The following is a 12,612-nucleotide window of genomic DNA, read 5'->3' as shown; positions in this document are numbered from 1 at the left end:
TTTCTAACTACAAACAACATGCATGGCTGAGAGAAAAAACAAGTACAGTGAAGAAACAAACACAACCAGCAACACCACAACATCAGAACCTGATGTACTAAAAAATGGTTTTGGTACTTAAAGTGATCTAGAAAACATCTACAAAACACTGGGCAACACGATCAAAGCAGAACTAAACTCTGCAAAACAGCTTTAAGTCTACTTTGCAACAGGACATGCTAGAGATGAAGGGTATTATAGCAGAACTATTAGTTTAATAACATGATTATTGAGGCTTGGCACAATAAGCTAGTCAGATATTGCTCAGGTTCGGTTCAGTATAGTATAATAAAATAGTTACTAAACTACTTTCTTTTGACTGGTTTTTGGCTAACCAAGTTGGGTATTTTCCCCTCTCCCTCCAAAAAAAATCCCCAAAAAGGCAGTGATTGCTACAGCCACATGTTTGACAGCCTACAAGAGAACATTTAAGGTAGGATTTTCAAGAACTGCTATTGTTTAGAAGGTCTTCCAAATGTTGACATTTACCTCTAAAAGCAACTTCAAAACTTTCAGCCCCTAGGAGGACATTAAAGCTTTTCTCAAGACATTTACACTCTACATGGACAGGCAAATTATGAGGTTAGATGGTTCAGCATGTTCTAAAGACCAAGACTGAAGAGACAACCAGAAATAAATGTGTACAAAAGAGAATTGTCTATAAAAAAATACATGACAAATAGTTGAGAAAGGTCTCCATGTTAAAAGTGCAGAATCCACAGTACGAGTTCCCCACTCCAGTGTATTGGGAGTTTTAGTTTTTGTTTGTTTTTTTCTTTTTTACTGTGGGCAACAATGTTACTTCAGGCTACCAAACATGAAATTAAGCTGTAGATAGGAGATCACTGGTCAGTCAAAGACTATACACTGGAGCTATCGGAGTCCCTCCGACTGTCCTAAGCAATTATGAAAACTCACCATAAGTACACATACATCAGTCTCTTCCCTCCATTCTCCCTGCAGTGTGTTTGCAGCTCCTCTTTTAAGTTGGGACTGACACTTGTAGATATGGACTGTTGCGATATAAAAAACCTTACCTTCTTCACTCTTCTGCATTGGTTTTTCCTCTAGCATAGCTCCCCCAAATGATCTTGCCATGGGATTCGATCAGTGCCAGAGAAAAAGAGCGGAAACAAGTCCAGCAGACCCAGCTTTAGCTGGCTTCCACATTACATAGGCTGTGGTTTGACTATTATGCTACCTTAAACTGTCACTTCCTTACAACAAGTTATTTTGCCCCATCTTTTCCACTTTTGCAACAACTCCATGCTCTTTGTGCTGGCACAGCTGCTTGCATGGACAATCAACTTCAGTGAATTATGGTCTATCCTCAAAACGTATTATTTTTGCTGGATTATTACTTTGGAGCTGGGTAACGTCTGATAAGGAAAACAGATAGGGCTGAACTTGTTAGCCAGGAAGACTGGAATGGCAGAGACTTCATTGATAAAATGCAAACACAAGAATAGAAGAGTTGTGAGATGCGAGACAGCACGTGACTGAGACATCAAGAGGGAGACTGGAGAAAATGAAAGATTAAAGCAGTTAGCTCAAGCAGCTCTAAGGTGGTTCTGTACATCTCAGCTTCACCAAGGAGCTACAGGCTTTCTAAAAATACCCCATAAGGGAATGTGATTTTTTTTCCCCAGTTTTGTCTTACAATCTAAAAGGACCATGCATATGCTCACAGCTGTGTTAAGAATATTTAGGTTGCCTTGGGAACTTACAATGCACACAGAAGAGCTGGATTAGACTAATTGCCTTGCATCAGTACACAAGGTAGTCATTCACCAAGTCTGATGAAAAATTAGTACTCTAAAAGGTATATGGCTATTAAGCATTTCTACTGCTAACTATTCAACCCTGCTCTTTGAAGATAAAGCTAATGTTTTCTTTTGAGTTTGTGACATCCATCACTACAGCATTCAGCTACTTCAAACAATTTTCACAACACACTTATTAAGCAATCTCTCAACACAAAACTAATTAACTTATTACAGAACAGCCCAGGCTCTATAGGAAGATCACAAGACAGATGCTCACATAGCAAATCACATGCAAGAAGTTACCATCTCAACAATTCAAAGCTAACCCATTTCACTGTGTACCAGGATGCAGACTGTGAAAACTAACAAGGTTTGTCACTACCATCCATCCCATAGCCGAGGCAGAAATTTCTGCTCAGCTGAATTCATTGCTTCAGCTATTTTGCTAAGTCCAAACATGTGCTTTACCAACAGTGAAAATGAGGAAAAGAAGTCAGGACTTCTGTTAGACATCTAAATAGTAAGCTCAAGTCCAAGAAGTGGAAAAACATAGAACAGGTCTTGGGGTAAACATAAGATAATGAATTCAAACTAGAGTCCATTACTCACAGCAGCAGTCAACCACTTAAGTCAGGAGAAAGTGAAGATGAATGTGTACTTCTTTCAAGCCTTTAAAACCTCATAGTTCAACAACAAATATTACTAACTTTTTAACAAGTCAAGATATCTGCAAGCCAACATGACTGCAGCTCTGGACGCTTAGCTCTGGCAAGATTACACTGAAGATCCGTAAATAATAAGTAGTTTCACCTTAATCTAAATTTGTATATGGTACAGCTAGCCTATGGAACCCTACAGCACAAGGTGTTTTCAAGGAAGAGCAGAAAACAGGACTGTACAGCAGGAGCTGCATAATGGGCTGAGTGAGTCAGTTACATTAAACAAAGTTTGTCACCCTGAAACTACAGAAGGAAAATAAACATCTACCAGGCTCTGGCCAATGGGCATACTGCAAGTGTCTGCTTTAATGAGCAAGGAATTCAAAAATAATCCCCCACAGACTTTCTTAAGACATCTGGTGCAGGATACTCAAAAAAGATGACTAAGTTGAGTCAGCAAAACAAATTTGTGCTGCCTGTTTGCTTCACTGAACATTGTCCGGCCCTCCCCACTGTGGTTAATGAAATTCAGTTTCAAAATCCTACGAACAAAAAAAAAAAAAAAGCCAAAAACACAAAACCCCACACCCCCTAGCCTTTGCAGCACCTTATCTTGCAGAGGACAAGAAACCAGAGACAGTAGCTCTGAAACTGCAGCCAGAGCTCTTTTGATTAACTCTTCTTCCCTTCTCATCCCTAATAGAAGCTATTGTATGCATCCTTTTCAATAGTTCTGACAAGGACATGAAATATCACTCTCATTTGTACTTCGGGCAGGAATGTTTACTACCTTTAACCTAACCATAATAAATATTTACTATTTGTATTTTTACTAGTCCTTCCACTCAGTTGCAAAAGCAGTATCAAATTAATTTCTGCAGTACACAGAGCTTGACACCCAAAAAAGAACCACGTTATCAATAAATAGCTCTTCCTGTTCTACTTCCTTCTATATACAAACATCTGGGCTGAGTGCCCAGCTGACTATTTTAAAATAGTTTTAATTGCTTTATTATCTGCTCTAGTGTAATCAATGCTTTTTAATGTGTTGTTTCTTCCTGCTTCTTAGAAAGAGCCTTCTCCCATCTAGTCTACCACCACCTCCACTGAACAGTAAGTTTGTTTTTTCCAAGCTCACTGTTACAAATCTCAGCTTAACTTTAAAATCACTAACTTCAGTTCTACTTTGTCTCAGTCATTTTGAAAAGCCACTTAAGAGCACAACTGCAGTAGCAATATACCGCATTAAATACAAATACTAGCAACACAGTTGACAATACAAGTGATGAGCAGCCCTCCCAACCTTGAGACAGTTTCCAACCAACCTGTTGTGCTGACAGCCAATGACATGAGTCAACATTTAGTTCCATACCCTCAGGTGTCACTAGTCTCATCATCATTTAAGAGTATATTAAAATATGGACCCAGAAACTATCAACTCCCATAATTTATGAAGATACGTTGCTAGTAGTAAGTGTTATGGGTTCCCTGCCAGCCACCCCCCCCCCCCCAAAAAAAAAAAAAAAAAAAAAAGATAACTGACCATAAACACAAGTCAGTAATTTTATTCCAGAGGGCATAACATAGCTTTTGATTATTTTAGGCTTCATCCTTCTAATGATCTACTGAATAAGCTGTTTCAGTGTCACTCTCCTAGATGTACAATGTTTCAGGATTAGAAGTTCTTAGGAGAGCTGCTAGGTAACTCAGTACTAAGAAACTTTATTTACAGCACCAACTGAGAGGGTACACATTTACCTAACAAGCTCTCCAGTGCCATGTTCAAGCACCAGTAAGTGAGATATTTGTGTATTTGCCTGGATAAAAGTTTGTAACAGGAAAGACAAGTATGGTAGCTAAGAAAAAAACTCAAACTGAAAACCGACATTTTTTTAGCTTTCTGTAGAGATACAGAAGCTTTCCTAATGTGACCAAATATATCCTAGCATTATAAGGAGGAAAGATTCATTTACTTGACACTTTTTTTCCCCTCCCCACTTCTAACTGTAATGGTAAATGAATCCAGGAGTTACACTGGTGTATAGAACAGTACCACAGCTCTTGCTCCTTATATTACTCTGTCCTGGTGGTGTTCCACTTTTGTTAAAAAGATCAAACCAGATTAAAGATGAGGGTGCAACAGTAGCACCAGGTTCACAGTACTTCATGTGAGCAGTTGAAGGAGGTCACTGAGTTTATTATCTGTTGAATTCTTCACCCAAAGTACACGGTTTCTGACATATTCTGCAATATGCTGGGGGGGGGGGGGGGAGTTATTTAATCCATATATTCTTATTGTTGCACTTGCTTATTAGGCAGCAAGTGCCACTGACAAGTCAGGCACTGCTAAATTTTTAGATCAGCTTGTAATCATCCAAGAAACAGATGGTGATTACAGGTTCCAGGGACTGGGGCGGGGGGGGGGGGGGGGGGGGGGGAATGGATGTGTGTGTTTGGTTTTCGTTGCTTTTTCTTTTTTAACTTGTACAGTATGCTCAATAAGTTCATTAGGCATTCATTCTCTTCTGCTAAATATATTTAACTTAATGGTTGACAGAGTAGGCAACATCCCCAGCAGTCTTTAGCTCAAAATTAGTTATAAAAAGCCCACTTCTATTAATTTTCTTCCATCTTTGGGAGTGCTACGTTTTGAAGGACCCAAGCCTAGCTCCCTACAAATTCCCAAGCTTTCCTAACAAGCTTTTATCAGAAGCAGGCAACCAACACAAGAGCAGACTCACCATTCATTGTGCCTAGGACTATCATCATAGGCTATAGGAAACACAGAACCTTTGATTTTCATTTTTGGCACAGAGAACAAGGAGGAAAGAATTACTTTCAAAAGCATTAGGCAAAGTTTCACACCACCTTTCTTCCCTCTCCTTCCCACAGTTATTGGAAGTGTAGTAGCAGTGACAATATGGAGGCAAGAGTAAGGATGTTATTTACCACATCAGTTGTAAATGAAATATTATTAGTTATGTTAACTAGCTAAAAATATAGCTTTAAGTCACACCAACCACTGAGTTTATGTATTTGTTTCAGTAGCACAGCCAGTTTATCTTTGACACAGGGCAAAATACTGAGATAAGATCAACTACTAATGATGCATATGCCTGCAAGATCCAAGTGCACTGACAATTAGTCTTTGCTGCTGCAAGTCATCAGTATTAAAATCTCATCTACAAGATGGGACATGGTTGCTTTCCCTTTCACTGGGGATAGCACTAGGATTACTTCATGTGAAGTTTACATGTTTTCCCCTCACATGCCCTTCTAAGTTATTACTGAATTTGACTGCACTACCAAGCAGGACTTTGCATTAGGTATCTCTACTTCTACCTAAACAACAGCTGAAACCACCAAAGTGATTTGCTTACAGTTTCTTGGACAGGAAAGGTAATTTATAAGAACCCTGGGTTACAGACACTTCCCTGCAGGTCTTTTTCCCCCATTAAGAATTTACACCTTTGCCATAAGGCCTCTGCTTTGTGACACCAATGCTCAAGATCTCCCCTTCAGAGAGTCATGTTTCCTCCTCAGACAGAGGAGTTAAGGGAACAGTACCTGTAACATTTTCCTTAGATGGAGCTTCTTCACATATTCAATTTAAAAATCTCAAAATCCTCCAAAACACAACTATCAAGTATAGCAATATTTTGGCCCCGAGATCAGAAAGCTAAAAAGCCTGCAGCAAAATCTGCTTTTCCCCTTTTACCTTCACCAAGTCTGTCCATCCAGTATATTCTGACAGGATGCAGCAATGAGGGAACTACATCTCATCTTCACCATTCCAATACTTATTCCCCAAGACAGTAAGAGTCAGACTGCTATTGTCTCAGTAATTGATATACACCACACTTGAAGTGGCCTTAAATATGATTTTTCACATGACTACTATGTTCCAAGTTTATTTAGTTTCTATCATCACAAACTATGATCTGTGTTTATTTCCTAGGCTAACCTTTGCTTATGGATTTCTGTTTATTCTGCTAAGAAACCTAAGGGTCCTTAATTCCTGTTTTTAATGAATCCATGCACATAGCTTGTGTTTCTCCCATGAGAAATTCTTATTTGTGGTAACAGAGTCCAACCACACCAAATACTTCAGTTTCATTTGCCGGGCAGTGCCACATCAAGCATTACAAACTGACAGGGTAAGCACATAAGAGAGGAGCCTGCAACACTTCAACACTGCCTTCTTGGCTAAGACAACAGCTTTAGACTTGGACACCTAAAATTAGCTCCCCCCCCCATTCAGAAGGACTTTGCTTCCATGGGGCCCAAAGCATTACTCATAATTACACCTTGCAGCAGAGTAAAGAAATGGAATAATATCTGCAGAACACACAGTGGATACTTCATGCCTACAACCATCACCTTCATATTAACATGAAGCTGCCATCTCCGAGCCTCCTGTATTACTGAGCTTGCCTTTTGAGTCCCCCCAACGAAAGGATTTTAGTTTACGGTTTTTAATTTTCTGTGTATGAACCAGTATGCTTCTTTATTTCTAATGGGAACAGCTATGTATGCCACAGTACATGATCGTAGGAATCATGCACAGTGTTGTGTTTGTCACTATTTAATTTGTTATTCTTTATACTGGAAAGGTCTTTCCTCTGAAAGTAGCGGCATTTCCAGTATGAACACATGTAGCAACAAGCTACTGCAACAGGAAGACCTCTGTTCTCGTCAGAGATGATCTCTCTCTCCCCAGGGAGGCCACCGATAGCAGAAGTCTCACCCTGTAATTATCAGCTTGCTTTCTTTCATTAGAGAGGCCTGTTTGGGAATTTTTCTATGAACAACACTAGCCACTAAAGCAGCAAAAGAAACTCGTGTATTTAAGCCCAATTCTGGCAAACAGCATGTCGTGCACTTCCACATTTACAGATCTTTTCACTTTGTCGATAAGTATCTTTCTTCTTATCAGTTTGCCAATGCTTACAGCTGACCTACAGAAAACCTGAAATCCTTTGTCACCATTTCCTACCGACTCACAGGGCTATCTGAAACACGCTATTCAACCTCACTGGAGCTTCTCCTCTACCATCCATGCCGTGTTGGTCCATCCAGCATGTCCCCCAGACCACGGCTTCAGGCACTGTGCTGTCTAACACACCTAACAGCGCTCGGCCTCCAGGCTTCGGGCAAAAGCTGCCAAACCATACACAAAGGAGAAAAACCTCACAGGACTTGGATGCGTAGAAAACAGAATTAATACCGAGTTAATACCACTGACTGCTCTGCCTGTTTCACATAGCTGCTACAAAATTTGGAATCTCGGAGTGCACACTTGACAGTTATTCTCACAAGCTCTTACGCAGCAACAAGAAGTAGCCCACAGCAACCCAGCATTTGGACAAACGGACTTCGCACCACCAAGAGAGCAAGTTTTTATCTTAACTGCCCTGACACCTGCTTTTTTTTTTTTTTTTTTTTTTTTTTGTGATCTTTGGGCTCTACACTTTTAACCCGCCACGGTAGCTATTTAAAGATGTAAAGCTGCGACTTGAGCCTTATAATGCTCAAACCATGTGACATCTTTACCCAGCAGTTCAACGTTACAGCACTCGGCACGGAGGCTCTGCCGAAGGCACAGCAGCCCATCATCCGCAGGGTGATATAGCACTCCGCAAATGTTGCAATTCTGCTGCTTTACCACATCAGAAACCGGCCCTCCTCCCCTCCCCCAGGCGCACAAAACCGTCAAGAGACACTTGCTTAAGCAAACTGCGCGGACGACGGTAAAAACTTCCCCAGTCAAGCGCCAATAACTGGGTATTTTTATTTTTTTTAAACCGCAGTACATTTATGCAACGCCCGCCCGCAGCGGCGGGAGCGGAGCGGCTCAGGCTCCGCCGGCAGCACTGCCCTTTCACGGGCGCCACCCGTACGCTGCTTAACGAGCGGAACCGACCGGTAGGACACCGGCTACCGCAGGCACCCCGCGGCCGGGGCCAGTCCCGCGCCTCCCGGGCAGCCTCCCCCGGCGCCCCTCGCCCGCACCCACCGCGCTCGGTAACGCGCTCCGGCCCCCCCCCGCCGGGGCGGAGGGCGACAGCCGGCGGGCGGCTCCCGGCAGCACGTGCCTCCCCCGGTCCCGCCCGTCCCCGTGCAGCCGGCCCCGCACCGCCCCCCCCGCCCGCCAGCTGCCGGGGGGCGATGCCCCGGTGGGGCCGTCGGCGGGCCGAGCCGCGGCGCTTACCGAGTGGTTGACCCCCCACATGAGGACGCTGAGAAGCGGGTCGCTAGCCCGGAACAACTTCACTTTTTGCGCCACGAAGTGCTTTTTCTTGGTCTTGGTTTTACTCGCCATGACGGGCACGATGCTGCTGGGGGCCGCCATGGCGCTGCCGGCGGCGGAGGCGGCGAGCGGCGGGAGAGAAGGGGAAGGGGCGAGTCAGCGCCCCGGCCCCGCGGGCAGGCGAGGAGGCAGGCGGCCGCGGGATGCTGCGCGCATCCCGGCCTGGCCGCCGGTGCCGCGCGCTGAAATGGCCCCGCTCGCGAGCTACGGCCCCGCCCCCCCCGCCCCCCCCCCGCGGGGGAGCCACCGCCCGCCACGCACCGCGCCGCCGCGCCCCGCCCCCGCAAGCCGGCGCGGGAACGCCGCGGAGTTTCGGTTCCTGCCGCCCCACTGCGCATGCCCCCCGCGGGCGCGCGCCTGCGCGGGGGGAGGCGGTGGCGCCCGGCGGCGCTCGAGGGGGCCGAGCGGCGGGACTGAGGGGGCGGGCGGGCGAGGCGCGACCCTCGCTCCCCTCAGTGAGGGGAGCGGGGCATTCTGAGGCGAAGCCCAGCTCGGCGGCTGCTGTCTCCCACTCACCACCCTCATCTCCAGGTCCTCTGGGAAACAGGAGCTACCATCGTCCTAATCTTTATCCAACTAACCGTACCTGTCGTTACTTTGTGCAGTTTTTGTAATATTTACTCAAGTTTCCGGTTCCCCTCCCTGTAAAGAGGCCTCTAGGAGCAAGAGGGACTCTTTGAGGTGGGATTTTGCCAGCCACCCCTGATCTAGCTCCAGTCTGCAAGCAGAGCGATTCGTTTCAGCCGGCGTACAGCAAGCACTGCAGACTGCCTCCTGCAGAAGTACTGCACCCCTGTAAACAGCACTATTTTTATTCATACCCACAGAAAAAAAAAACATCTTAACTGCTTGTATTGCCACAGAGGACGCAGTCAGTGATAGACGATATCCTGCAAAGGCACCATCTGCCCAACTCAGAAGCATTGCCCACAACACACACTTTCCTCCGCTGTATAAGGAACAACTTTAATGATAACTACAATCACTGTTCAGGGTCAATACACACAGGTAACGCAGCGTATAAGTCTTCTGTGCGTTTACAGTACATCATGCATCAACTTCTGAATCATACAAACTGACCTGCCTGCTGTAGATCTTGCTTTGTTCATTTGCCGATCGTTCAGCAAGGTGACCGGATCTTTAGGGAGAAGCAAGAGCAGGGCTGCTCTGTGAGGGTGGACAAACCAGCAGCTGAGGGTCATCCCAGTCCAAGCAGTCCCCTCAGCGATGGGGCACAGTCCCACAGCATCCATGCACAGTGAACAGGGCCGGGTGTTGGCAACAGCCCACATCAGCAGTCCCAAAGAAGCTGAGGCAATGAACCAGGTCCATCCAGGAAAGCACAACATAGGCACAGGGTCTGTCCAGAAGACAGGGCCAGAAACAGGACCATAGGCAAGCTACATACAATGTAGGTGTAAGGTATAGCCAGAATACAGTGCTGGAGACATACCTACAACATAGCTCAGGCAAAGACCTGAACTGACTCCTCCCTGAGCTTAAATAGAGGTCCTGGGTAGAGGGTACTACCAGGTGAGGCTGTTCAGGGTAACTAAGGTCAATAGGTGAGCTCAGGGCGCAGACAGAGACTTACACAGCTGCTCATAAATTTAAAAACTTGTTGCACTACAGGCAGCTGTTCAAGTGTCTCATCCTCTCCGTTTGTCTTTTGCCTTCATGATCTCAATAGCACTTATGTGCTGGAATCCAAACCAGTAGTGTTTAATCTCCCATCTGCATAGAAGTAGTTACTGGTTTTTTATTGTATGGTCCCTTTTCTGCATCTTATGGAGAGTAAGAGAGAACAGAGATGCTATATTTCATTTTTTGTCATTCTTTTTGAGTTTTTTAAGAGCAAGGAGTTACTTAGGAGTTACAGAGACTAAACTGTAATTTGTGTTCTTGAAAATAGATTCAACAACAAAAGAACCCTCCTATTTCTACTACAGTCAATGGAAGCAGCTGAGCAATCAGCACCTTTGAATAAAAACAGGTCACTTAAAATGCCTAAATATAGATTTGAAGTCAGACTTCGAAAAGAGTTCAGTACCCATTTTATTCCTTACATTATGTTTAGAACATGATATCTGAGCAGAGTGACTAACATCTGTCACATATGTGTCTTTCATCTTCTTTCCAGATCAGATCCATATAGTGAAGCATTTGGGTTTATAAAAGTGTAATAACAAACATTTCAGCAGGTTTGTTATAGGGAAGGCAAGGCTGAGGAATGAAGTTGCTTTTTTTCCAGGAGACTTTCTTGTCATCTTGGCCTAGATTCTAAAGAGCTCTCCCTGCAAATATGAATCCTTACCAAAGAAGGCTGTTTTATCAGAGGAACAAGAGATGTTGACCATAACCTTTACAGCAGAGTTAAAATAAATCAAGGGCCTGGGCTATCTACATGACAAGGTATGGGGCAAAGATTTGTCCTCTCCAGTTTTGACCACCAAGAACAAGATGGTTGCCTGTACCCGTCTATTCTGTAGGCACCACTGTGGCACAGGTTTTCCACTGAATTCATGAGATACATGCAGCCAGACACAAGGGTCGCTTGAAGAGACAAAACTTGATTACACTTGAAGCCCCACTCCTCTTAGGAAGTCTCTTTCCGGCTGTGCTTTAACTGGAGCTCCAGGCTCTCCCTTTCTCTCAACTGTAACCCTACCCCTTAAAATAAAATTAACCGGAGGATGAGTCTGGGACTAGGCCCCCCAGCCAGTGCCCACAGCAAAAATTTGCCCGGCGAAGTTCTTGCAGCCTGGACTTCCCTTTCAAACCGCTTTCTAGCTCCTCTCCAGCTGGAGCTTTAGAGCTCTCTCTCCCAGTTCTAACACTAACCCTGAGAGCAAACCTAATCTTATGCTAAGCCACAGCCCAGGGTCCCCAGCCATTAACTACACCAAAACACTCTCACATTCTCTTCACAGTCCACCTTTTCCTTTGACATGTTCCCTTTTAAGCTCCCCTCCAGCTGCAGCTCTAGGCTGTCTCTGCCTGAATGCCCACCTGAACACTAACACAAATCCTTAGAGCAGGACCCTCCAGCCAGTGCACTCAATAAAGTGTTCTCTCTGCTGTGTTTTCTCTACCCCATGCCTGTTCTTTTCAAAGCTCCTTTCTAGCTCCACTTCAGCTGCAGCTCCAGGCTATCTGTTTCTCTCCACCTTAACCTTAACCCTCTCACAAACCATATGATGGGCTTTGGACATGGCCTCCAGCCAGTGCCCACACCAGGAAGTTCTTGCAGCCAAGTTCTCCTTGCAGCCTACACTTCCCTGGGACAGTCACTTTCTAGCCCCAAGCCAGCTGCCGCTCTTGTCTCTTTCTTTCCGTCAGCCACAACCTCAAACTCCACCCTAAACCTGACAGTTATGTTGAGCCTTAAACCAGGCCCCTCAGCCACTGCCTCCTCCTAAAAGTTCTTGCAGCCAAGTTATCTCTGTGGCCCAGCCTTTTCACTAGCAGCTGCTTTCAAGCCTCCCTCCAACTGGAGCTCTAGGCTCTCTTTTTTCCCCACTGCTAACCCTAACCCTCACACTAGCTGTACGCTGAGTCTTAGATCAGGACTGCCAAGCACTATCCACAAAAAAATAGTTCTTGCAAGCAAGTTCTTCCTGTGCTGCACACTTTCTAGGCCCATTCTAATTGCAGCACTAGGCTCTTTCTTGTCAAATTTAAGCCCAGCTGTAATGCCAACCAAAACAGTAGGCTGAGCCTCAGGACAGGCAACCCTGACAAGTTCTCCTTGAGCTGGGACTTCCCCTTCAAAGCCCCTTTCCAACTCCCCTCCAGCTGGAATACTAGGCTCTCTCTTTCTCCCAGCCCCAAATCTAAC

General features: G+C 45.0%; 1 protein-coding gene across 1 annotated transcript in view; it reads right to left on the bottom strand.

The window, feature by feature from the left end:
• Window positions 1-8,997, bottom strand: part of PIP4K2A (phosphatidylinositol-5-phosphate 4-kinase type 2 alpha) — a 115,231-nt gene extending 106,234 nt beyond the window's left edge. The window contains exon 1 of the mRNA XM_080382341.1: window positions 8,676-8,997. Within this exon, the coding sequence (XP_080238467.1) occupies window positions 8,676-8,816 (141 nt within the window). The 5' untranslated portion in view covers window positions 8,817-8,997. The remainder of the gene's footprint in view (window positions 1-8,675) is intronic.
• Window positions 8,998-12,612: the final 3,615 nt, after the last annotated feature.

The sequence above is a fragment of the Falco punctatus genome (genome assembly GCF_963210335.1).
Source record: "Falco punctatus genome assembly, chromosome: 4".
Classification (NCBI taxonomy): Eukaryota; Metazoa; Chordata; class Aves; order Falconiformes; family Falconidae; genus Falco; species Falco punctatus.
This window is presented reverse-complemented; position numbering and strand designations above follow the sequence as displayed.